We start from the raw sequence: 23,114 nt of genomic DNA on the forward strand, positions 1-23,114 counted from the left end.
TAACAGAAATATAAAAATGTAGTATTTTCTGTCAGAACCTAAAAATTGAAAGCTAATAAGGGAATTTATATATACTGTGACAGTCTAGTAGTTGCATTAGATAGGAATTTAAGACCAAATATAAATGTACTTTGGAAGGAGACGGTCCTGAAATAAAACCGCATGTAGCTGAGTGTGTTGTGGGAGGAACTGGGTCACATCAGCTGGCAGCGCACCCTCAGCAGTTTGTGGGTGGAGCAGGAACAGCAGCACCCTGGTCCCTCCATAAAGACAACCTACTTTTAAACTTACTTTTCAAGTTGCTTACGTTCGCAAATATGATATTTCAACGACTCCATATGACATGGTGGTTTGTATTGCATGCAGCTACGAAGCCCAGTGTACATTGGGCGAGATGCTGACGTTCTCCATGCTGCATGGTGATTTACTGTACATGTATGCAGTAACAAGGCAAATCAGAAATTCTATCAAAAAACTTACAGAAAACCCAGTGGCCACTATATCTGGATTTTACACAGTTACAAAACACCAGTCATATGAAATAGCAGTAATTTAGTGGCGATCACTACCAGTGTTGCCAGATTGGTGGAAATAACACTATCTGTTTCTATATGCATTTAAATGTGTGAATGTGAAATTGGTCTTCAATTTCATTAGAAATCTTAACTTGTTGAAAACCCCTTATATAACGTATTTAAAGATATATAGATATATACCGACAATTGGCAACAGTTTTTAATAATAAAGACTCATAACACACTTCATACTCAATACCAACATTTTAACATCAGGCACAATCAGCCCACTGGTGCCCAGACAGGAACCCAGTCCTTATTTGTACAGGAAAACAATTAAATCTACCATGGAGCAGTATGTTTCACGATGTTTACCAGAGCCCTTTATGGACAAGGAGATTTTAAATATGGATAAGACTGTCACCATGGCAGATACATACAGCTTCTGCAATGAAGTGCTTACAGATGTCTTCTGGATCATCAAAAAACAAACTTGACAAATGTATAAAGCTGCTTAAATCACAAAAGAAGATGGGAAAGAAAAAAGCACCAGTTTCTTTTCAGATAATCATTTAACTTTTTGAATTTTCAGACATTTGTCAGTCTTCTGTGGTGCAATATTAATCTAAAGGTGAGCTTAGGTGTTGTGCATGTTCAGTGCAACCTTAATATGGACGTTGTGCAGCCCAGCCTCAGCCCTGGACCATTGCCATGGCGATAAGACCTTCAAGCCAGGCAGGTGCGGCTCAGCATCTTTATTACTTTGAAATGTAAAGGTCACCCATTGGGCGGCAGCGGGTTCGGTTGAGGACTGGTGTGCTTCGCTTTGAATCCTGTTTCATTTATAAGTTCATAAATGACCTGGTGAAATTTATACATAGTAAAATGTTCAAATATAATGAACTTCTCTATAGAGGCCAGTTTTGCGATCCAGGTCACTTCGGTCAATAATTTAATGGCTAAAATTGTGCTCTCATTAGACTGTTCCATACAGGATCAATGGAAGTCAAATGGGGAAAAGTGTTAGGGGGGGTTAAACCTTTAGCTGTTACCTCACACCCACCCACCCCCCACAACCCAATCAGATTTAAAAACCACCAATGAACAATGCCACTGAGACTTATTAATATGTCAAACTGCACAAGTCCATTTTAAGAGGAGGGGGAATGAGAGGTGTTAGTCTAGCTGAGTGGTTCTGGCTGGTTTAAGGGCACGTCTAGTGGTCACGTTTGCAGTAGCTCTCGCCCGTCAGTTCAACTGGTCAGTAGGCAGGCCAGTATCACACACAATTATTATTTTTTTCCTTTCTCCAATGGATCCGATGGATCCATATGCTTGCAGCCAATGTATGTAAACATTATACAATATAATATGAAGAATGAAGAAAGCAATACAGTGATTTGCTGGCATGGTAGTAAGGGAGGGACAGTGCAGATGGAAAGATTATCAGTTTTGCTATGGACACCAGTCTATGGACAGCCATATCTTTCTGGCGTGAAATGAGTGAAACAGCAAAAAGACGTTGGTCTGGAAAAGGTTACTCCGCGCAGGGCGTTATGCCATTTGTAGGCTGTTTTATTCATTTATATATATTGTTTTTGGGTTTGTTTTATGGCATCTTGACTGGTTCACAACAGCAGGCAGCCGCTCCTCTTCTTGCGCTTGCGCACCTGCAGCGCCGCCCTGGTGGCCATCTCAAAGACCTCCCTCACACCATCCTTGGTCTTGGCGGAACACTCCAGGTAGCCGAAGGCATTGATTCGGTTGGCCATGTCCCGGCCTTCTTCTGGTTTTACTGGCTCCTGTTACACAACCAGGAGTAAACCATTTGTGAAGGGCCAATCCTGACATTTAGGTCAAAGCAAAGAATAATCCGCTAAAAAGCACAGGATGGCACAGCATCAGCATTGTCCACACACACACACACAGTTTAATCTCTGTAAATTGGTGCAAGACATTTTTGCTAACAGTGGTAAAAATGAACATCTAATTTATTCCATGCTCAATTAACTCTAGTTTGGTGTATAAGTGTCAGAGGGCTACAATTTCAGGACTGTTCCTGAACCAGGTTGGGTGCCTGTGGCCCAAGGCCGTACCTGCTTCATCTTGGCCAGTTCTCTCCTTGTGTGCTCATCATTCCGCAAGTCCTTCTTATTTCCCACGAGGATGATTGGAACATTGGGACAAAAGTGCTTCACCTCTGGAGTCCACTTTTCAGGAATATTCTCTGTAGAAAAGACATCAGCACACACACACACACACACTACTTGAGTAACAAAGAAAACCATAATTAGCTACTGGTTATTAACCTGTATTAGATTATCATTACTAACGTAATTGCTATTTTAAAAAAGTTAAAGTGACTAAATTACTTAAACATAAATCAGGCTTAGTTACTATTGAGTGTCAATATTGAAACTCTTCTGCGAAGATAAGGTCAAGGCAGGACAGCAGGGAGCCATGCCAAGGGCAGAGGGGGGTTACACACCCAAACTGTCCGGACTGTCTATGGAGAAGCACATCAGGATAACATCTGTGTCGGGATAGGAGAGTGGCCTCAACCGGTCATAATCTTCCTGACCTGCAGTGTCCCAAAGGGCCAGTTCCACCTGAGAGTGACGGAAAGATAGAAGGCATTAGAACATTTAAAAAAAATAAATAAAAAAAATATTTGACTGGAATGCAAAACATTTTGCTCTGACCTGGCAACCCAAAGAAAAACGGGTCATGTCCCTGCTGCAGAGGCACAGTTCATATTAATTAAGACTACAAATAGGACAACTACTAAAACCACTAACAATAATAATGATTATTATGATAAGCACAGATTATTTGACATTACATTGGGACACCATTAAACAGGATTCTCACATACATGGAACGAACTGTAAAGACTCATCACTGCAATGATCCAGAGGGAAAATAAGCAAAAAAGTTTAAATCAGCAGACACAAATGCTGAAGTGTTTCCAAACCCGCAGCCATTTCTGGACATGAACAGATAAGAGTCTCCACTCGCACAACAGCTAGTGTCCTTGAAAGCACTGGGGGGCCCCACAGTGACAAACTATTTTTCACGTTAGCCCAGTTGGAGCAGGAGTCCAGGGTGAGAGGAAGTGAAGGAGGGGATGAAAGAGAGAGAGAGATCAAAAGAAGAAGAATGGACAAGCTGAGAGAGTTGCATGCTGGGAAGCATGCTTGTGCAGTCTGGTTTCCCTCAGGCAAGCGTTCCTGGCGAGGTCGGTAGCGAGGAACGTGGAAGTAGCAGCACACGGGCCTTGGACATGCATTCCAAAGGAACAAAGTCACGTCTTGCTGGCAAAGGAAGTGCTTTTTTCCCCCGCCCCACACCAGCGAATCGTGTCGACCCTGCATGAAGCATCGGACAGGCCTGCGCATGAAGCAAGGAGTGTAAATATTCAGATTCAACTCGGCTGGGCAAAAAGCAGATGTGGGCTGAACGCAAACAAAAATCAGACTGTGTCAAAGGTCAGCGATAAAAGCAAAATATCCCCAGATCTATCATTTCAAGGTGCGTAGCCCAGAGAAGAATTCTCTGAGCAGTCTCCAGTTCTAAAGAGTGACAAATGACGGTCCTTGACTGCCCATGATGCAGCCACTGGTACACCAGCTTTCATCCCTTGGTCCACTTTTGGCAGGTCCTCACTCACAAGAGCAGCAGGTTTTGGAGATTCTATGACCCATGACTACAATTACAATATGCTGGTGCCTTTGAATCAAGGTAATCCATGTTATTCACTTCACCTGTGAGTGGGTATAAATGTTCTGTCCGATTAGAGCTTCTCAACCGACCTGTTTAGCGTCCACCTCAATGTCAGCGATGTAGTTCTCGAACACCGTAGGCACGTAGACTTCTGGGAACTGGTCTTTGCTGAAGACAATGAGCAGGCAGGTTTTCCCACAAGCGCCATCGCCCACGATCACCAGCTTCTTACGGATTGCTGCCATCACTGGAAAACAGACAAAAGGTTCTGACTGCCACGACTGACCAGAAATCAGTAGAATAAGCATTATAAAAATGCAGGGAAAGCAGCACACGGTTTAGTGAACCTTGGGTTCCTGAATGCATTAATAAGTTGTTTGTAAGGACCATGGCAATATGAAATCACCTGTCCCAAAAAAAAAAATTCATTGGTATAGCCTTGCCTTACTCTAACCTCTCATAACCTATTATATAATGTTTATTGATTAAATGTTTACGTATTGATAGCCAAGCCTACACAGTGTGTAAGTGTATACATCAGCGCAAACACACACACAAAAATCAATCAATCAATCAATCAATACAGGACTCCCACAAGTGGACAATAATAGAGCGAGTGGAAAGGGGTGATGAGACGCCTCTCTGGACTCCAGCCAGGCGCGGCTGCAGAGATCTATTGCCACTCCACCTTTCAGCCGCCTCCGCCTACTTCCATCACGGGCTTGGAACCCATCGACCGCCCCACCACCACCAGAGCACACAGCACGTGGAGCAAAAGGTGAACTGGGGCAAAGGGAGGTTTGTCAACGAGGTCCGACTGATTATAGGTCAGGGGGAGTTTTAATAAACTGCATGTTTGAGGCATGGAGAGAGTTCAGTCGGGTTGATAAAGAAAAAAAAAAAAAAAACTATCAGAAGAGAAATTATTTTGTCCTAAAGGCATGCTCAAAGTAACAAGAGAAAATAAGAACAGAACAGTAATAGTGCAAAAATAAATAAATAATAAATACATTTCAGTAACAATGACAGGAATAGTAAAGAGACCGTGTTTGGTGCCATAAACAGAGAGAGTGGTAGCAGCATGTCGTGAAACCAACATTCAATAGCATACTTGACCTATGTACACTGTACTACAGTCTAGAACAGGGAGGTGTCTGCAACCTTTAACACTGAAAGATGTGGTTTCCACAAAAGAGATCATAGGGAGATCATGTATTTTTTTAAAAAAAAAAAAAAAAAAGAAAGGCTATTTTTTTTTTTTTTTTTTTACTATCCATACCATATTAATTTATAAAGCACTTTAACACAAAAGGAGCTTGTATGTTAAAATACAAAAAGCGGGAACAAAACAGACATGGAGAAAAAGTTCATTAAAAATTAAGAACAAAAGAAAAACAGAATAAAACATGAAGCAATTTGGATTAAACAAGGGGTTGAAAACAGAGAATATTTAGGACAACATATTAAGAGTTAAGAAAGGACTGCATAAGAACACCGTACAAGAACCACAAGTTAAAAGCCAGAGTGTAAAGGTGAGTTTCTAAACGAGATTTAAACAGCGATTGACCTGTTGCCTCTGTGAATGTAATGCGACCTAGGAACAGACAATAGAATGGGGTGGAGTGTAAGAATGGAGTAGGTCTGACAAATAGGCTGGAGCCGAGCCATTCAGTGACTGGCTTGAGTTTGGACAGGTGCATCAGCTGGGGAAAATTTATTTTTTTTTTTACAATATTGTTAACCTGTGCATCCATTTTCAGAGCCGAGTCCATTTTAACACCTAGGTTTGTAATCAATGATTTTTTCACAAGGGGCTAGGGAAGCGAGGTCAATACGGGGGTCACCACTACCAAAAAGCATATATACAGTCTCACTCATTTCATCAGTCAGACAGTCGAGGAGAGGTTGGATAGAGCACCGCTTGATGTCTGGGGGTTGTATGGCAGATGGCCGGGTCCCGGTCAGGCAAGTGGGCCTGATTACTTTATACCAGCAGCGTTCCATGCCATATAGTCATGGCACAGCACTTTCTAGCCAGTCAGGAAACTAAAATATATGTGAAATATTAGCAACTGGCCTCCTTTCACGAGCTTTGCTGCACACGCTCAGGGAGGTAGGCAGGGCCCGAGTTGGCGGTAAAGCAGCAGCACAGCGGCCTCCCTCCCGGGAGACAGGAGCATGCTTGTGGCGATAGCGAGGGACTTTGCCGCCTCCATTCATCATCCTGTCACCATGAAAGTGAGAAATGCTTCGAACTTCATCAGCGCTTCACATTTCTCTGAACAAAAAAAAAAAAAAAAAAAAACACTTTTTAAAAGCGGGTCGCATTGAAACATCTTGGGGGATCTGGGAGGCCAAAATGGAACAAAAAAAAAAACTAAACAAAATAAAAAAAAATAAAATAAAAAAATTGTTTGAACAATTTGCATCATATATGGTAAGGGGTGACAGGTGGCGGTTAAAAGGGTGGGATTGTACCATTCACACGATTCTGCTGAGTGCGTCATAAATGGCTGGAAATGCTTTTACTATAAGATATACAGATTGCTGAATCTGCTGCCCCACTCCCCAGGATTCATCGGCGTTTTAAATCGCTGGTGTTTCTGCTGCCACAGCCACTTCACCGCCTCTGGCGAATCAAATGGCGTTAACACAGCTTGTGTTTACAACTTCCCTGTTGTGAGTGTGTAATGTTTATTTTATGGATTAAATAAATCCAGCGCTCATTTTTGTACCCATTTTTAGTAATTAAAATAAAAATAATTTGGACTGATCACGACACCAATACACTGGAACAGTGCAATTCTTGTGTTCAAAGCTTCTCACGCAGCAGTGGTTTAGTCTATGTTAGATTTTGTCATCCTTTAGTAATTACAGCCAGCGACAATTTTTGGTCTTCATACATTCAGTAAAATTAGAAGACATTAGTTCTTTATTAAATCCCACAAGAGGGAAACTTGCATTGACATGGACAGTAGAAGAGTAGCAAAAATTAAATGGATTAAAAACTATACCAAAACTATAGAATAAAATTAATTTCAAATATAATTTAAAAAAAAAAAGTGGTACAGTCCGATGTGGTAGCGAAGTGTGACATACTTTTCAGCTACTTTCAACCATCAGGGGCAGTGGTTGGCCAGGAAGTTGGTAATGTGAGTCAGTTACTTTCGCATAAATTCACCGTTTTCCCACCATGCTCAGTGGCACCATGTCTTTTGTAACTAAATAAACTATTGCATTAGTGACTTCGCAGATTCTCTTCATTATCTGTGTCAAGAGTTATGGTGCTGGTAAAAGTAGAAACTGGTTTTATGGGGAACACCAGTTTGTGCCCAGGTCTGGGACTGTCGAGGTATGGCACTGTTTCAGAAGGTTAATTAAAAAAAAAAAAAAAAAAATTTGTAGTATTACTGGTCTGTGTAGAAACATTCTTTAGACAAAGGTTGCAGTGCACATTACTCTGCTTTGTGTCAGACTTTAACGTGAAGTGATTGTCATTGTGAAACACTGCAGCACAGCACACGGTGACACAAAACAAAATGTGTCCTCTGCTTTTACCCATCACCCATAGTGAGCAGTGGGCAGCCATGACAGGCGCCCGGGGTGCAGTGTGTGGGGACGGTGCTTTGCTCAGTGGCACCTTGGCGGATCGGGATTTGAACAGGCAATCTTCTGATTATGGGGCCGCTTCCTTAACCACAACTGCCCCAGTAGACCAAAACTATATAAGTAGTCACCCTTTTGTTTCCCTAACAATGTCCACACCTTTTGTGCCTTGGGTGGTCTCTGTTGGGTTATACTTATCTGCATTTATGTGGTTTCTTACTTGATTTCGCACCTACTATTTTTGGCTGCTGTAGCCAACAGCTTTATCAACGGACATCAGCTTTTACATTATCAGCGCTGTGCTGAACCAATAATCATCACCAGCTTCTGCTCGAAAGCTAGAGTTCAATAGACTATGAAATGGTTGGATCAAGGAAAACATTTCACGCTATCTTTATTGTTTTAGCGCCTAGCACTATGTGTGGGCTAATAAATGCATAATAATTTAAATGTAGGTTATGATATAAGGCATTAATTCACTAATAGTATTAGCGCTAATAAGTGTAAAGATTCATAATAATCGGACATTTTTTTCCACAAATATCCTCACATCTCCCAAAACAACCCAATCAATGACTAGGAGGCATTGCTTATTATTTAAAAACAAATAACAGTTAAAATCAGTCTTTAAAATGATTGTTCTCAATGACTGCAACCCACACCTGCAATCTGTACGATTCCTACTCCGCAGATGAAAACTGAAGAGATGCCGCTTCCTGCAGAGCCACTGTACAATATAACAGGTCGTGTAGCGCCATGGTTTACCCGTTGGCTCTCAAACATGCTGAGCACCGAGCGTGCGATAAGCGCAGAGTTTTCCCTGAACAGGTAAGTTCAATACACAAAGAGGTAAACGGCTCATTTAACTGGCAACTCTGAAGGTCAAACGAAAGGTTTCTTTTGAGAGAACATATTTTACATTACATTTTCGGCCTTTAAATCAAGATCAACTAACTAGCATCGTGTCCCTGAGCAAGACACTTAATCCTGAGTGTCTCCAGTAACTACCCACTAGGCTAGTACCGGCCACAATAACTATGCAGAAGTCATAAAATGAAGTTTATAAAGGCAATAACAGAAGGTCCAATATCAGCAGTAGGTCCTAGTTAATTATGATTGATATTGATAGATACACTGGGTAATGAAATTAAACTAAACAAATACGCAGTGGTTGCCAACGGTGAAACACTTAAAGAAAAGATGAGCTCACTTCCTGTGGAAACCACCCCCCCCCCCCCCCCCCTTTCCTGTGAGGCCGCCGGCCACCGTGGACAGCTGGTGTGTGTAAAAGCCGGGCACAGATGGATGAGCGCATCAGAGCTACTCCGGCCAATAAAAGAGCAACAGTGACAATGGAGGCTCTTCGCAGCTGAAGGCGAACAAATGATTCATTTTTCAATTACTAAAGTCAACTGGCCCTGACCGGCGAGTTAGAGGGAAAAGAAAAATGAAACGATACGTTGAAACCATCATTTAACAGATAAGTGTTTCATCCTATCACTGCTGTGAATAGACTCCCATAAAGCCTGTGTGATAAAATCATTTATGAACTGACACATTGCGCGCACACACACACTATTGCTCTCCCTCGCTCAATGCTTTAAAAAAAATCAGAATCAAGGCCTGTTCAGGGAGTCCAGAATTTAAGATAAAAAAAAAAGCAAGACAGATCTTAAATAAATACATAAACAATGGATATCTTAAGCTCAGTGTGGATGGACTTCCTATTAAAAAAAAAAAAAAAAAAAAGGGAAACAAGCAGCAACTAGTCCCTTCCCAAAATCATAAATGCTGTAAATGTAGTAAGCATTCTATCAGACGCATCTATCCAGAGCGACTTATAATTAGCAGTCACAGTGACAATGCACTTGGAGACACTCAGGGTTAAGTGTCTTGCTCAGGGACATGAGCGAGTGTGCGGTCCACTAGGCTACTACCAGCCTAAACGTTATAGGGTCATTAGCTGCGGTTTAAATCGAATTTATTTTGAATTTGTGTACCGGTTCTAGCAAGGCTACACAGAATCCACCGAATCAACCTGTGGAGTTCTGAATCGCGCCAGGATGTTACATGAGCGAGTGTGTGTCATCTGTGTCCTTGATTGTGCACAGTGTGTGTGTGTGTGTGTGTGTGTGTGTGTGCGCGTTTGGACAGTTGGCCAGCTGAGGGCTCTCCCTGTGAAACGAAAACAAGCGGCTTCCTGTGCCTGGGTGGGGTTGCTGGCACGAGTCACGTCTGCAGACGCTCTTCCACTTAAAATGTACGGCTTGAGCTGAACTTGCTTCCCCCCCCTTGTGCAAATCATGCAAAATAAATAACTAACTTAATAAAATCATGACCATGTCATGATTTAAAAAATAATAATAATAATAAAAAAATAATCATGACCATGTGATTAACAGAACTCTGCCACACTCTTCCATGCATGGATTCGACTATTCTTGTAAATAGCTTTGCAGAGCGGTCCCAAAACGAGATATTCCCAGGTCTTCCAGGCAGTATTGGAATGTTGCGATCCCAAACATTCCAGCATTCTCAGCTTCCACTTCCAAAGATAAATGGAATGTGGCGTTAGATTGCAAGTGCTAATGTATTATTGCTAGATATGTCTGGGAAGAATTATGAGTGGCTCGCTGCACAGTGTCGCTTGTGGTGGTGCCAGAAACTAAAGGGTGAAAAGTTCACACCGTGGACCTACCTATTTAGTGGCAACAAGAAGGAAAGTTGAAGTGTGCCAGATTCGAGAAAATAAGAAAATTCCCAAAATTAAAACTAGACTTATAATACAATGAAAGGAATTTGTAAGTCGTGGCTTGCCTTCACTTGGCAGATAGACACAGACCCATTTTACATTTACATTTAGGGCATTTATCAGACGCCCTTATCCAGAGCGACTTGCAATCAGTAGTTACAGGGACAGTCCCCTGGAGCAATTTTAGGGTTAAGTGTCTTGCTCAGGGACACAATGGTAGTAAGTGGGATTTGAACCTGGGTCTTCTGGTTCATAGGCAAGTGTGCTACCCACTAGGCTACTACCACCCTGGACATCTATGGAGTCTTCTCGTGTGTTCCAGTGTTCTACCTAGTGGCTCCTAGGGTTCCGAAATAAAACGCTCATTTCCCAAGGCCAAGAGCACATATAAAGCTGCCGGCCAGGGACAACTGGCAATGAAACACCATATTTTCTCTTTAGCCTAAACAGTGAGAGCTCCAGTCAGTCTCAGAACCCGTTTCTAACTTGCACAGAACCCTGAAGGCAACGTCAGATCCAGAATGGATTGTGCACTACACACTTGGTTAAAAAGCCAATTTCTTCTTTATCATCATTGTCAGTGTGTCCTGGAATCTAAAGTGACCTGCAGGAAGATGCATGTCACTCACCATAAAACCGGACACCGTAAAACCGGCACACACACACACACACACACATACATATATATATATATATATAAAAAAAAGGGGAGTAAATTAAAGCCAAAAGTACTTAATGAGGTGTATGGAATTTAAATGAGGATCTGTCTGTTCAACTTCTATGCTAATCTCCCTCTGACTAAATTACGACCATTAAGACCAACAGGGAGGCCGGTTCTCCAGAACCTGCTTAAAAACCACATCCAAAAACGTGGTCCACCCCGACATCCTCAGGGCACCACGTTGTCATTCCAGACGGGTGGACCGAGCCGGGCTGCTGTTCTGCTTCCACGCCGGTCTGGAACAGGCTGGGCTTCCAATTTGAATTCTAGCAGCTCGGGCACTTGAGGAAAAAAGATGAAAATCAAGAGTCTCTGGCCCTCGCGCAGTTTGCTGATGTGGAGAGCACATCAGAAAATGTACAACTTTTACAGGGTGACCAGTGTGGGACAGAGACCAAGGCCAGACGCCACATTTCAAAGACTCCATAGATGTCCAGGGTGGTAGTAGCCTAGTGGGTAGCACACTTGCCTATGAACCAGAAGACCCAGGTTCAAATCCTGCTTACTACCATTGTGTCCCAAGATAGACGCTTCCCATTCATTTACAGCGGGGTGACATCATGAGCCGCTGAACTGAACCAGTCGCTGTGCCTGTGGCAGAAAGTTAAAATAAACTTTGAACCTTTCAAGAATGGAGTGAGGGGCAGCCAATCAAATCTAATAATGTGACAGGAATGCGGTCCAAAAAAAAAAAAAAAAAAAAAAAATGCGGGTCAAAGCATGCAGTAAACTATATATTTTTTTTTATTAATAACTAACCCAACAAGTGTGGAATTAACCCACTGCACCACAGGCGGACTGAAATTACAAATCAAGCCTTCTGCCTCATGAGGTTTAATACTTTAAGTCACATGATTTTACATGGCCTAATACTTTTACATCACATGACACAAAAATGAAAGAAAGGCTTGTGTGCAACTGCCGTCTAGCCCAAGTGAGTGCTGGATTACACAGTTCAACGTTGCCACTAAACATCAGCAACACACAGGGCCACCAGTTGACGTTCGGTTACATGCGAGCAAAGCGAACATGACGTGGCTTTTTATTCCAGGTACATGATTGGTTCAGGGCAGCGTTATTCTCCTAAAAACACGAACATCCAATTAAAATGTTTAAAAGTTGAGCGCAACATTTAAAAAAAAAAAAAAAAAAAGAATGCTTTGTTGCCATAAGTACATGTGTTCTCTATTCTCACAATCACAAGAATATCTCTCAGCAGTAGTGGGTCTGCTTGGAACCGCAGAACCGCAGATCGCGGACCTCTGTGACACTTGCTGTAAAACACGAACAAGAACGTGAACCCCGTTTGCCCGCTGCCTTGTACCGGCGGTGTTACGCAGCGTTACGGAACGGAGTGCGGGGCAGCGCCACGCGTCACATGGCACAGCGCGGCGGGGGCCTGGCCGACGAGCGCGGAGCTCCTGCTGAATAATTGCTGTTTGTTTGGCTCTTGCGGAGGAGGGAGTTCGGCTACAGAGGACGGAAGGGCAAAGTTCCAACGCCTCGCTCTCGATGTCTGAGCCAGCAACACACACACAAAGAGCTTTTCTGGTAAGCTCTCGATCATGAAAAGAAAGTTAAAAATGGACATGGCCTGATCTCCCTGCTCCAGAATGTAAAGAGATCCAGTAACTCCAGTAATGGAGAATGAACAATGCAAGGTTGGCTTGATGGATTAACATCTTTCTATGTCAATCTTTGTATCCCTACAATTTTAAACATATTGCATGTTTTCTTTGAAAAATGTTAAATCATTATTTGCTGTGGTTATGAACCACTAGTTTCCAGTATTCTGATCCATTTGATGTTCTGATGCCCTCAACACACAAGGGATGATATCCTCCCAGGGTATCATTAAGGTCCCAACACAAACGCACATTACAATTAACATTTATGGCATTTATCAAACGTCCTTAACCAGAGAGACGTACAATCGGTAGTAACGTAGGGTTAAGTGTCTTGCTCAGGTAGACAATGGTAGTATGTGGGATTTGACCTTTGGTCTCCTGGTTCATAGGAGAGTGTCTTACCCGCTAGGCTATTACCACCCAATCATGGGGAATTATTAAAAACCACCGGGCAAACTTGCCCAGAACACATTTAAAATGTGTCAGCAGAGTAGGACAATGCAGTAAAAGAGGTCTCAAACAAGTGGGGCACACATACGCCACTATTTTTTTGTATGTGTATTATACAATGAGTGTGAAAAATAGGGCTGCTCATGGCAGTATAGTCACACCATGGGACGAGACCTGTCGAAACATCCTCGAAACCCAGAAAAGAAGTCAATGTTACAGCATAATATACATTTTATTTATTGATAAACGTTGGACCTAACTAATCTGTTCAACTCAGATTTTCTGTGAAATATGTACAGTATATGAGGAGAATTACGATGGAGGCAAATCTGAGCATTTTGTTAGCTGAACCTCAGTATGAGTATAAAAATCATTCATTCTCTGCTCCTGTAATTTTAATATTTAGATGCTGCTCCTTCACTAAATACTTTCTTTACCTCACACTACCAATGTTTGCAAATCAAATGCTAGCAAATATTTAACTGAAGCTTGACTAATGCGGTATATTCAGGCCCATGGTTGAAATGTCGGTTTTCGCTAGACTCTGGTGTATAATTCAAACTTGCACATTAGTTAAAACAATTCATTTCTTTAAGAAGGAAAAATAATCACAATGTAACCTTTACCGAGCCCAAGCTCCACAAGTACACCGCCCATCACTCTTCTCATAGCACAGTCATTACACATTACAACAGCGATCACGAACGCCCCACATGTATCCGCAGCAAATCACGTCCCTACAATAACACCCTTAAATACCCCCACCGCTCCCTCGGTGCCTGCAAGCACGCCATCCATCAGAACTAGGTACGCAGTGAGGAGCGAAATTAATTAAGAATGCTGATCAGTTCATCCAAAAAGGCCACTTCACGGGGGCAATCCCTGTACGAGGAACCGCAAATGGGCTGCAAAACCAAAATCTAGACAGACCTTGATCTGGCAGTTTGTGTATTGTGTATCTTTGTGTATTGCGAAATACACAAAGACTCATTTTACTTCAAATGAAAATAATACATTTTAAAATATATATCAGTTTGTGATTATATATATATATATATATCTCAGCGGCACTTGTGCAGTCATGGAAATAACTTATTCATCTAAGCCCATTTAGAGATGTGAGCATGTCAACAGTCGATGTGCTGAAGTTGCAGGGAGGTTTCACACACTAACCTCCGGGTTCTATGGCAGCCCGTTCAGGCAGAAAACTAATTGGGCCAAAATTAGTAACTGCATTTGGTAGTGATACCCTTTACATTGATAAGATGGATCAACTGCCGTGGGCTTGTAGTCCACACTGAGCGAGTCCCCACTAGAGGTTGTGAACAGAAACTAGTCCTGCGATTCGATCATGTTAACGATTCAATATTTTGATGAGTCCAATCGACATTATGTTTTCAAATACATCAGTGGGATGAAACTCATCTTAGATCAGGCAGCCACAGTTAGGGCTGCGTGATGAGATAAAATTCATATTGCGACAAATTGAACCACTGACTGTAGACTTTACATATTGTGATTTATATTTAAAATTTAGAGATCAAATTATATCTGTTTTTGAAAGTGTAACATGTGTCCATAGCAAAGGCACTGCAGCAGGAAGTTTTATAATAACATCTCCTAGCACTCATTTGCTGTCTCCCCAATACCTTCCCTGGAACAGTAAGCCAAGGGACTGATGTAATATCATCATAATTGCCATTTACGCTAATTAACAACCAACGCTGAGAGGTCCCCAAGGCAAAAGAGAACAATGCAGCCTGCGGTTTCAGTAAATGCAAGACTGTGGGCTCTCTGTGTGTGTTTGTGTGTGTGTCATGGGGCATTTGCATATAAACTATATAGAGAGATTATACACTTATTATACACTTCACTTTAGCACATATCACCATACCTGTATAAAACACATACGTGGTCATACCTTTTTTTAATATATACTATACAATATATTATATATGTGTTTTTGCTATTTTGCATATCTGTACATAACTGAAGTGAGGTGTGAAGTGATTGTCACTTGTGATACACGGCAGCAGAGCACATGGTGCACACCATGTTGCACAACCGGCAACCTTTTGATTACGGGGCCGCTTCCTTAACCACGAGGCCACCACTGCCCCAACTGCTTTTAATACCTGTGTCTTGTCTCGTCACTTGTCACTTTCGGAACAGCGTATACGTTTTTGCTGTGCTTTGCACAGTGGGGCCAAAATGTATTTAGCGCACACTTTTTTTCCCCCCTCTTCCTGTGTAGTAGAAGTGCTCTGTTCTGAGGATAAAAACGCTTTTATAAGCTCTTTTCTGACCGCACCCCTGAGAATGGACGTTTGACAAGGGCCTGGGAACCTCAACATTCTTAATCTTGGAATAATGGCCGAGTCCTCCGCACGGCTCGTAAATTCAGAAGCGTGCCGCGCTGAAGGTGCAGGGGAGGGAGCGGCCGCCACCACCACCACCTACAATTGCTCCAGATGGGCACCGTACCAGCGTGCAGACAGAGAGAATGAATTAAGGCCCAGCCCCACCGAACGGACGGAGAACAGCGAGAAAGGGGACAACAGAAGTGCCCTCTGGCAAAGAGTGGTGAAAGTGATAAAAGAGAAGAGGAAATAAACTAGGCCACGGAAGGAGGACTTTGGACATGTGACAATGACCGCAGAGAACCACTCCTTCATGCATTTTTTTTTTATATTATGGAGAAATATGAACACAGCCACTATACATACTTAATAAATGTTTTGGGGGGGGGGGATTCAGGACAGGAAGTTAGGAACAGGGAGTCCAGATATGTGTGTGTGTGTGTTCCATGACTGCAACTTTGTTACTCCTGGGGTATAAAACAGAACTAAGAAGCAGGTAGCCACTTGCAAACGTCTATTGACATTCTACCATAAAGAATGTTGACAGCAAGAAGACATCAGTATTGGTTTTTAGAGACCTCATTTGAAACAATCCTGGCAAACAGGTTTGAATGATGCTGTGGCATCATTTTATAATAATGATTAAAAGTAATACTTCACCCTAAACCAAATCCTATGTTCTGTCCAGAGCAAAAATCAGCTTGGGAGCTACAAACTACAGAGGACGCCTTCTGGTTTTTAAAAGTGTGATGATCCAAGGGCGATGCTAAATCAAAGCCTCATCAGGACATTCCTGCTGGACCCGTCGACAGAGTTTAAAAAGTTGGTTTCTGAACACACCTCCGTGATCACCCGCTTTAAACCACCCCCCCCAGGCCGCAGATAGCTGCTGCAGCTCAATCCTCCATCCTCAACCCTTCCGCACCACCATTTACAAGGAAAAGCAAGGAAGCATGACAGCAAACAGGCAGCACCGATCAGACGGAACGCTTTTGATTAATAATCTATGAGTGCGAATAAATACATACATAAACAAGTCACGGAAAAGCAGGCCATGGGTATGGCTAAAGTAAGTAGTCAGGCACGTACACATGGCAAACGTAAAGAACGATCAGTGGTTTTGTAAAAATTTGGTCACACGCGCTAGAGCTCTGCAACAAATCCAATTTCAACAGCTTCTGAGGGTCACTTTCTCCAGATTTTCACCAAATCACAGCCATTGCTCATTTAAGCACATGGGCATTAGTCAGAACAAAACATATATATATATATATCAGATATTTGTAAGACTACAAAGGTCATTTTAATTCATGGTCATCCTTATATGGCATCTAGAACATTATTTCCATGTAATGCTCATAAATGTGCCTCCCAAATAAACCAATCCAGTTTAATAACCTAATTATTGCACAGTAGAGGCAAAGACAGATAAGCAGAAAGGCAGAAGCTTCCACACAGTTCTTCTGGCAATAATTCAGCACAACCACCTTCTGCTGAAACTCCTTCCACGCTCTGGCACTGTTTTCACGTCATCTTTTTTAGGGTGGAAAGCTGCTCCCAAGACATTGTGTAGGCAGGCCCCTGGCAGGCCATCTTATATTTAGACACAGTTTTTCACCAGCCACACAAAATTAGAATGCCGCCGGTTTCTACAGGGAAAGCTCCTGCGGCACGCGGAGAGAAAGACGGCCTCGACTCGAAAGCTGGCGTCGCCGGCACCAATCTTTCAAAAGATCAGTCAGCCGGGCATCAACCATGACGTTACTCTGCAGATCCATACGGTGGCACGTGGACAGCAGTGCAGACACTTGGCCTACTTTGTTCTAGTCTCAGATATCCTGCCTGGTGATGGCCTGATTTAAAAAGCCGCCATTTACCTCCCTGTGCTAATGAACGGGAATAAAATCAGCTACTTGCAATGAAGCGTCTGGAATGGGCTTAAATTTATGATAAACCATCAATGGAGTACATAACGTTGCTTCGGTCCACATGTGAAATTGTTACGCACGACGACGGGCAAAGTTTTCCTGGCAAATCTGATTTATTTTTAAATATCAGGGCACAAGGTAAAATGTACCTACGTGAAAATGTCTGGGTTTTATCCTCTGCACCAAGGATTATTAATTAGAACCATGCTGTTAACCTCATGTCATACATTCACATTTATGGCATTTATCAGACGCCCTTATCCAGAAAGACTTACAGGGACAGTCTCCCTGGAGACACTCAAAGGGCCCTATGAAATCAGTTTTATATTACTTTTTCATTTTAATTCTTCTGAATTCCATGTTGTTTTCCCATTATAAACATATTTATTCACCCAAAAACTGGGGTTACAGAGTGGGTGGGGGAAAAAATAACCTGCAATGACAAATCACATTTAATCAGTGTTCAAAGTGCTTGCTTTGTAAATCATTTACATGTAAATAATGTGCATTTCATGCAAAGAACTATTACACAATATTACACATTCTTTCTTTTGTAAAATAAGTGCTTCTCGTTTTACCTAGTCATGTTCCTACAAAAGAGTTTCTCTTCTGATTAAAAAAAAAAAAAAAAATCAGTGTGGCTATTGTTCTGCTGTAAACTTAGCACTAAGAGTCGAATTGCGGAAATTTCTGGGGACATCGGTGTCCAAGCGAGGCAAGCATAAACATTGTGGCATAAGTGGCAAGTGGTCCACATTCGGCACTGACTGCCTCTTCGCCATCGCTGACCGTTGGTGTGCAAACGCCCGCCTCAAGTGGAAACACATGTAGTGGGCTGCAGTGGCCAGAAACTCAAATTATATAGTATATCCAGTATATTATATAGCATATATAGTATATGCCCTATATAATTTTATAGTGGATTCCGTCCACGTACATAATGGGCCCTTACACTCAGGTAGTTAGTGGGGTTTGAGTCTGTGACTGTGATATTTTGGTTTATAGGCAGGTGTGCAATCGTAACAACCGCCATTGTATTTAACCTGTTTGTCAATTAGTTGGCCACATTTATTAAAATAAATAAATAAATAAATAAATAAATAAAATAAATAAAATAAACATTTTTTAGGTTTCAACATTACTATTATGTTCTAATTTGGTTTTACACAATCAGGGAACCCCCTCGGATACCTCACTGTACAAACTGTTTGAAGCCATACATCCCTATCCAGGGGGTGGCAGTCAGTTTTGGGAGCCCTGTGGCCAGGTGGGTGCCACAGTGCCCAAGCACAGACTGTTCAGGATGCCACTGTTCATAAATCCACAACTCGCCCCGGGTCGGACGGCGGTGTCATACTTTAATGAGATAAACACGTGATTGTTCTCGAAGTCGAGGCAAATTCAGTCTGACAGACAATTAAGCTGCCATATTAGCATTGATTTGTAGAGGCAATTGCGTATTTTATATCTTTTTTTTTTTTTCGCCCTGCACACTGACAAGGTGCCCAATTTGGAGAGGAGATTTTACTCCAATTGAGCATGTGTACATGAGCAGTCACCTTTTGTTTCTTCACTTTAATTTAATGGGAGATTTGGAAAATGTCAGAAAATAATTACATGGCACTAAACTCCACAAGAAGCCCGGCTAATTTGCAGACCCTGGATTCAAACAAACCGGGTCGTCGTCGCGATATCTTCTCTTTCCGCCATTGCAAGCTAAACTATTCAACTCCGCAATCCGGGCCCATTACCAACAGCGCTTCGTTCAGCCCAGAAGGACGCAACACAGTCTTAACATGACGCCGAACATCACATCTGGGAGGTACCAGAGGGTGGGGATCAAAAAAAAAAAAAAAAAAAAAAAGGCCTTATCACTGCACCTCTCCATCCTGTTTTTTTTTTTTTTTTTTTTTTTTTTTAAATGGTGGGAACTATCCATCTTGTAAATGGGCCGGCTCCCACAGGCACATGGTCCCTTTATTCATCCGCAAATGTGCAGTCCTGTGGTAGCTGATAAGAGATGCATGGAAAGTGACTCGCCATTGAGGCCAGACGAGTGAGAAATTGTTCTTGACTGGATCCAAAAGGAAACACTACAGCAAATGCAAAAAAGTGGTTTCAGTAAAAAAAAAAAAAATAATCTACTCCTGGTGGGATGTCCAACATTTTGGACACCTACAACTAGGGGTGGTTGCAATTTCTGCTGATACCAATTTTCTTTCTGAGAACAGCAGATTCAAATAAGTAAATAAGTAAATAAATAAATAAATAAATAAAGTTAATAGATGGCGTAAAGACAAGTGAAATTCACGAGAAAGAATGAGCTGCCCCTTCCATAAGGAAGGTAGCAGTAGCCGAGTCGGTAACACTTGCATATGAAGAAGACCCAGGTTTACATTTACAGCATTTATCAGACGCCAGAGCGACTTACAATCAGTATTACAGGGACAGTCCCCCTGGAGCAATTTAGGGTTAAGTGTCTTGCTCAGGGACACAATGGTAGTAAGTGGGATTCGAACCCGGGTCTTCTGGTTCATAGGCGAGTGTATTACCCACTAGGCTACTACCACCCTACTTACTACCATTGTGTCCCTGAGCAAGACACTTAATCCTAAGTTGCTCCGGGGGGACTGTCCCTGTAACTACTGATGGTAAGTCGCTCTGATAAATGCTGTAAATGTTTTAGTGGCAGAAAAGTTAAGTCGTAGATAATGAGACAAAACGCAAGTCTCCCGACAGCTAAGACGAGGAAACGTGCAGAAGCGGCGGGAGAGGAGGGCATGTTTACTTCTTCCTGAGAGGGGCGTGACTTGTTAGGGGTTAAAGTGACCCACAGAACTCACACAAACTCAGAAGGAAGCAGGGGGGGGTGCAAGAGTAGGTTTGGCATGTCCCTCGTCCAACGAGGACTGACAGAAATTATTGTCCAGAGATCGTTTTCTGAAATGAAAGACTTCATTGACAGCCAGTCGTGAGAAAGTAGTGTTTTCCGTGGCCGTGAAGGAGAAACGCAGAAGGCTGCAGCTCAACTCGATCTGAAAACTCCACAGGGTCCAGGAGGACGTGGAGAAAGGTCACGAAGGTCATTCCACGAGCAGCTGAGTCAGATCAGTTTCGCTTTTAACGATTAGGTGGCAGACAATATTGTTTGCATTTATGGTCCTACTGTCCTACTAATATTACTGTCCCACCCTGACACACCAGGCAGGGACTCACCCCCACGGACAATTCAGAGTCGGCAATTCACCAAGTGCACGTGTGTTTGGACACACGGGAGGAAACTACACACACGAAGTTGGTGGCGGAACTTGAACCCACGACTGTGGAGGTGTGAGGCCAAATTGCTGATTGATTATTAACAGAATGTAAAACGTGAAACCACACACACGAAACGGGGCGGCTGGTTTTGACCAATCACTCTTTGTGAGCAGTGGGCAGCCGTGACGGGCGTCCCCGGGGAGCGGTGACGGTGCTTTGCTCAGTGGCACCTTGGCGGTTCAAGATTCGAACCGGCAACCTTCCAGCGGTCTCTGCTTTTAACCCATCTTTGGTCAGCGCTCAGAGTCGACCCTCTGGTTACGGGTCCACTTCCGTACCCGCTAGGCCACCAAAAGGGGAAGCCAATAGGAAGGTTACTAGTTCCGGTGTAGTAATGGTGGGAGACAGGGCACCGACCATAAAAATAAGTAAATAAAAACAAACAATCGAGGTGGTTTTATGGATAATTTGGATTATAGAACCTAGGTTGGTTGATAAAGATTTTTATTTATTTTTTAGTCCCAACAGCAAAACCAACGGGCCGCGTCCCCAACCGCAGAAGTCAGCAGGCGACCCCCAGTTCTCCTTCTCCCGCCCCCCAGTTTAAACGCATTCCGAGTGGACTGATTTGGAATCCGGGCGAGTTTGGAATCCGGGTGGGAAAAAGGCGGGTTGACCGTTTCTGGTCAAACGAGTTCCGGGAGGAATCCGAATTCCCAAGCGCGCTTTCGGTTTCGTCCAGAACTTCCCTGCGGGCTTCTGGTTTACCGACGCCGTCGGTAAAACTTGTGAAAGTTGCCGTTGCGAAAACGTTCCGAACGCCCCGCGCAGCTACTCGGTTCTCGGGAGGCGAAAAATAAAACCTTCGCGACGGGGTGGCGGCCGACAGGGTTCAGCCCAGCCCACGGTACGTGGGGGGGGAGACAGGTGGCGGCGACGGTGACAAACAAACTACTTTCGGGGCGCCACCAGTCACGCGACGACCACCCCGAAACTAGTGACAATCATTTTACGAAAGGTTTGATTTAAGTTGCCGAGCTCAACTTCAGCCACAACCGGCAAAGTGACGGACGCCCAAAGCCCCGGACAGTGGCCGGGCCGGAGCGGGCAGAGCCGGGAAAAAAAACGTTCCGAACGAAGCCTCACCTCGCCCGCTTCCGCCGCCGTTTGGTGCTCGCTGCGCCGTTCAAACGTTCCGCTCCGGCCGCGCTCTGCTGCAGTACGTACCGCCGAGTCGGTCGCCCACGGAGCCTGACGAGCCAGAAGAGCCCGAGGCCCCGCCCGCCGTCCGCGGGGAGGCTCTCCATTGGTCGAGGGCCGCCGGAACTCCTCCCTTTTTCCGCGGGCAGAAAAATCATGACATCATTGTGCACGGCGGCGGCGGCGGCGGCGACCTAGAGCGGGGTGTGGGCGAATTCTACGTCCACGTTTCTCTTCGCCTCTATTTCGTGCAAATAAGATGTAAAAAAAAATAAAGCACCAGCAGATTTTTTTCTGGCTTCTATGTGCACAGATCATCCGTAATATTATGACCACTGACAAGTGACCATTGCATAATACAGATTATCTCTGCAAAATGGCTCGGGCCAGTGGGTGGGACCCTTTGAGTGACTGACAAGTGCCAAATTGTGAGGGTTAGGTTTTGTGTGACGTTCCCAGTCTGTAGTTGTAGTTGAACTGGCGACTCCCTGATCACTGTGGCCTGTCTGGTGGTAATAGTAGCCCAGTGGGTATGCACCAGAAGACCACAGTGTCACAGGTTCATACCCCACTTCCTACTATTGTGTCCCTGAGCAAGACACTTAACCCTGAGTGTCTCCAGGGGTACTGTCCCCATAACTACTGACTGTAAGGTGCTGTTATATTTACGACGTTGATCAGGCACCCTTATTCAGAGTGACTTACAGTCAGTAGTTATGGTCGAGCCCAGGAACACATAGCTGGTGGTGTTTGACGTGGGGCAACTTACAGAACTGGACACCTGGTGGAGTCCACACCTTAATGGGTCAGGGCAATGGTGGAAATATGTGGGACACACAGACACCATTAGGCGGGTGGTATTAATGTTGTGGCTGAGCAGTGTATGTGCATGTGAGAAGTCGGCTCACCTAAATATTAAATATATCCCTGTTGTGATTATCTAACTCCATAATGTGTGTTGCATAAAACAGCA

The 23,114-nt window shown here is 43.4% G+C and overlaps 1 protein-coding gene across 1 annotated transcript; it reads right to left on the minus strand.

Moving 5' to 3' along the window:
• Positions 1–722: 722 nt before the first annotated feature.
• Positions 723–22,215, minus strand: rhocb (ras homolog family member Cb). The gene is made up of 5 exons (XM_028992610.1): positions 22,088–22,215; positions 4,328–4,485; positions 3,004–3,124; positions 2,612–2,742; positions 723–2,317 (listed from the first exon to the last, which is right to left on the minus strand). Exons 2-5 carry the CDS (start codon positions 4,481–4,483, stop codon positions 2,144–2,146), a joined length of 582 nt encoding a protein of 193 aa, XP_028848443.1. The 5' UTR covers positions 4,484–4,485; positions 22,088–22,215; the 3' UTR covers positions 723–2,143.
• Between the last annotated feature and the right edge of the window lie 899 nt (positions 22,216–23,114).

The sequence above is a fragment of the Denticeps clupeoides genome, chromosome 10 (assembly GCF_900700375.1).
Source record: "Denticeps clupeoides chromosome 10, fDenClu1.1, whole genome shotgun sequence".
NCBI lineage: Eukaryota > Metazoa > Chordata > Actinopteri > Clupeiformes > Denticipitidae > Denticeps > Denticeps clupeoides.

Coding starts and splice junctions, on each gene's coding strand:
- rhocb (XM_028992610.1), bottom strand. CDS start 4,483: ATGGCAGCAATCCGTAAGAAGCTGGTGATCGTGGGCGATGGCGCTTGT. Junction 3,125..4,327: donor TTGAGGTGGACGCTAAACAG/GTCGGTTGAGAA, acceptor CGTCACTCTCAG/GTGGAACTGGCCCTTTGGGA. Junction 2,318..2,611: donor AACTGGCCAAGATGAAGCAG/GTACGGCCTTGG, acceptor GTTGTGTAACAG/GAGCCAGTAAAACCAGAAGA.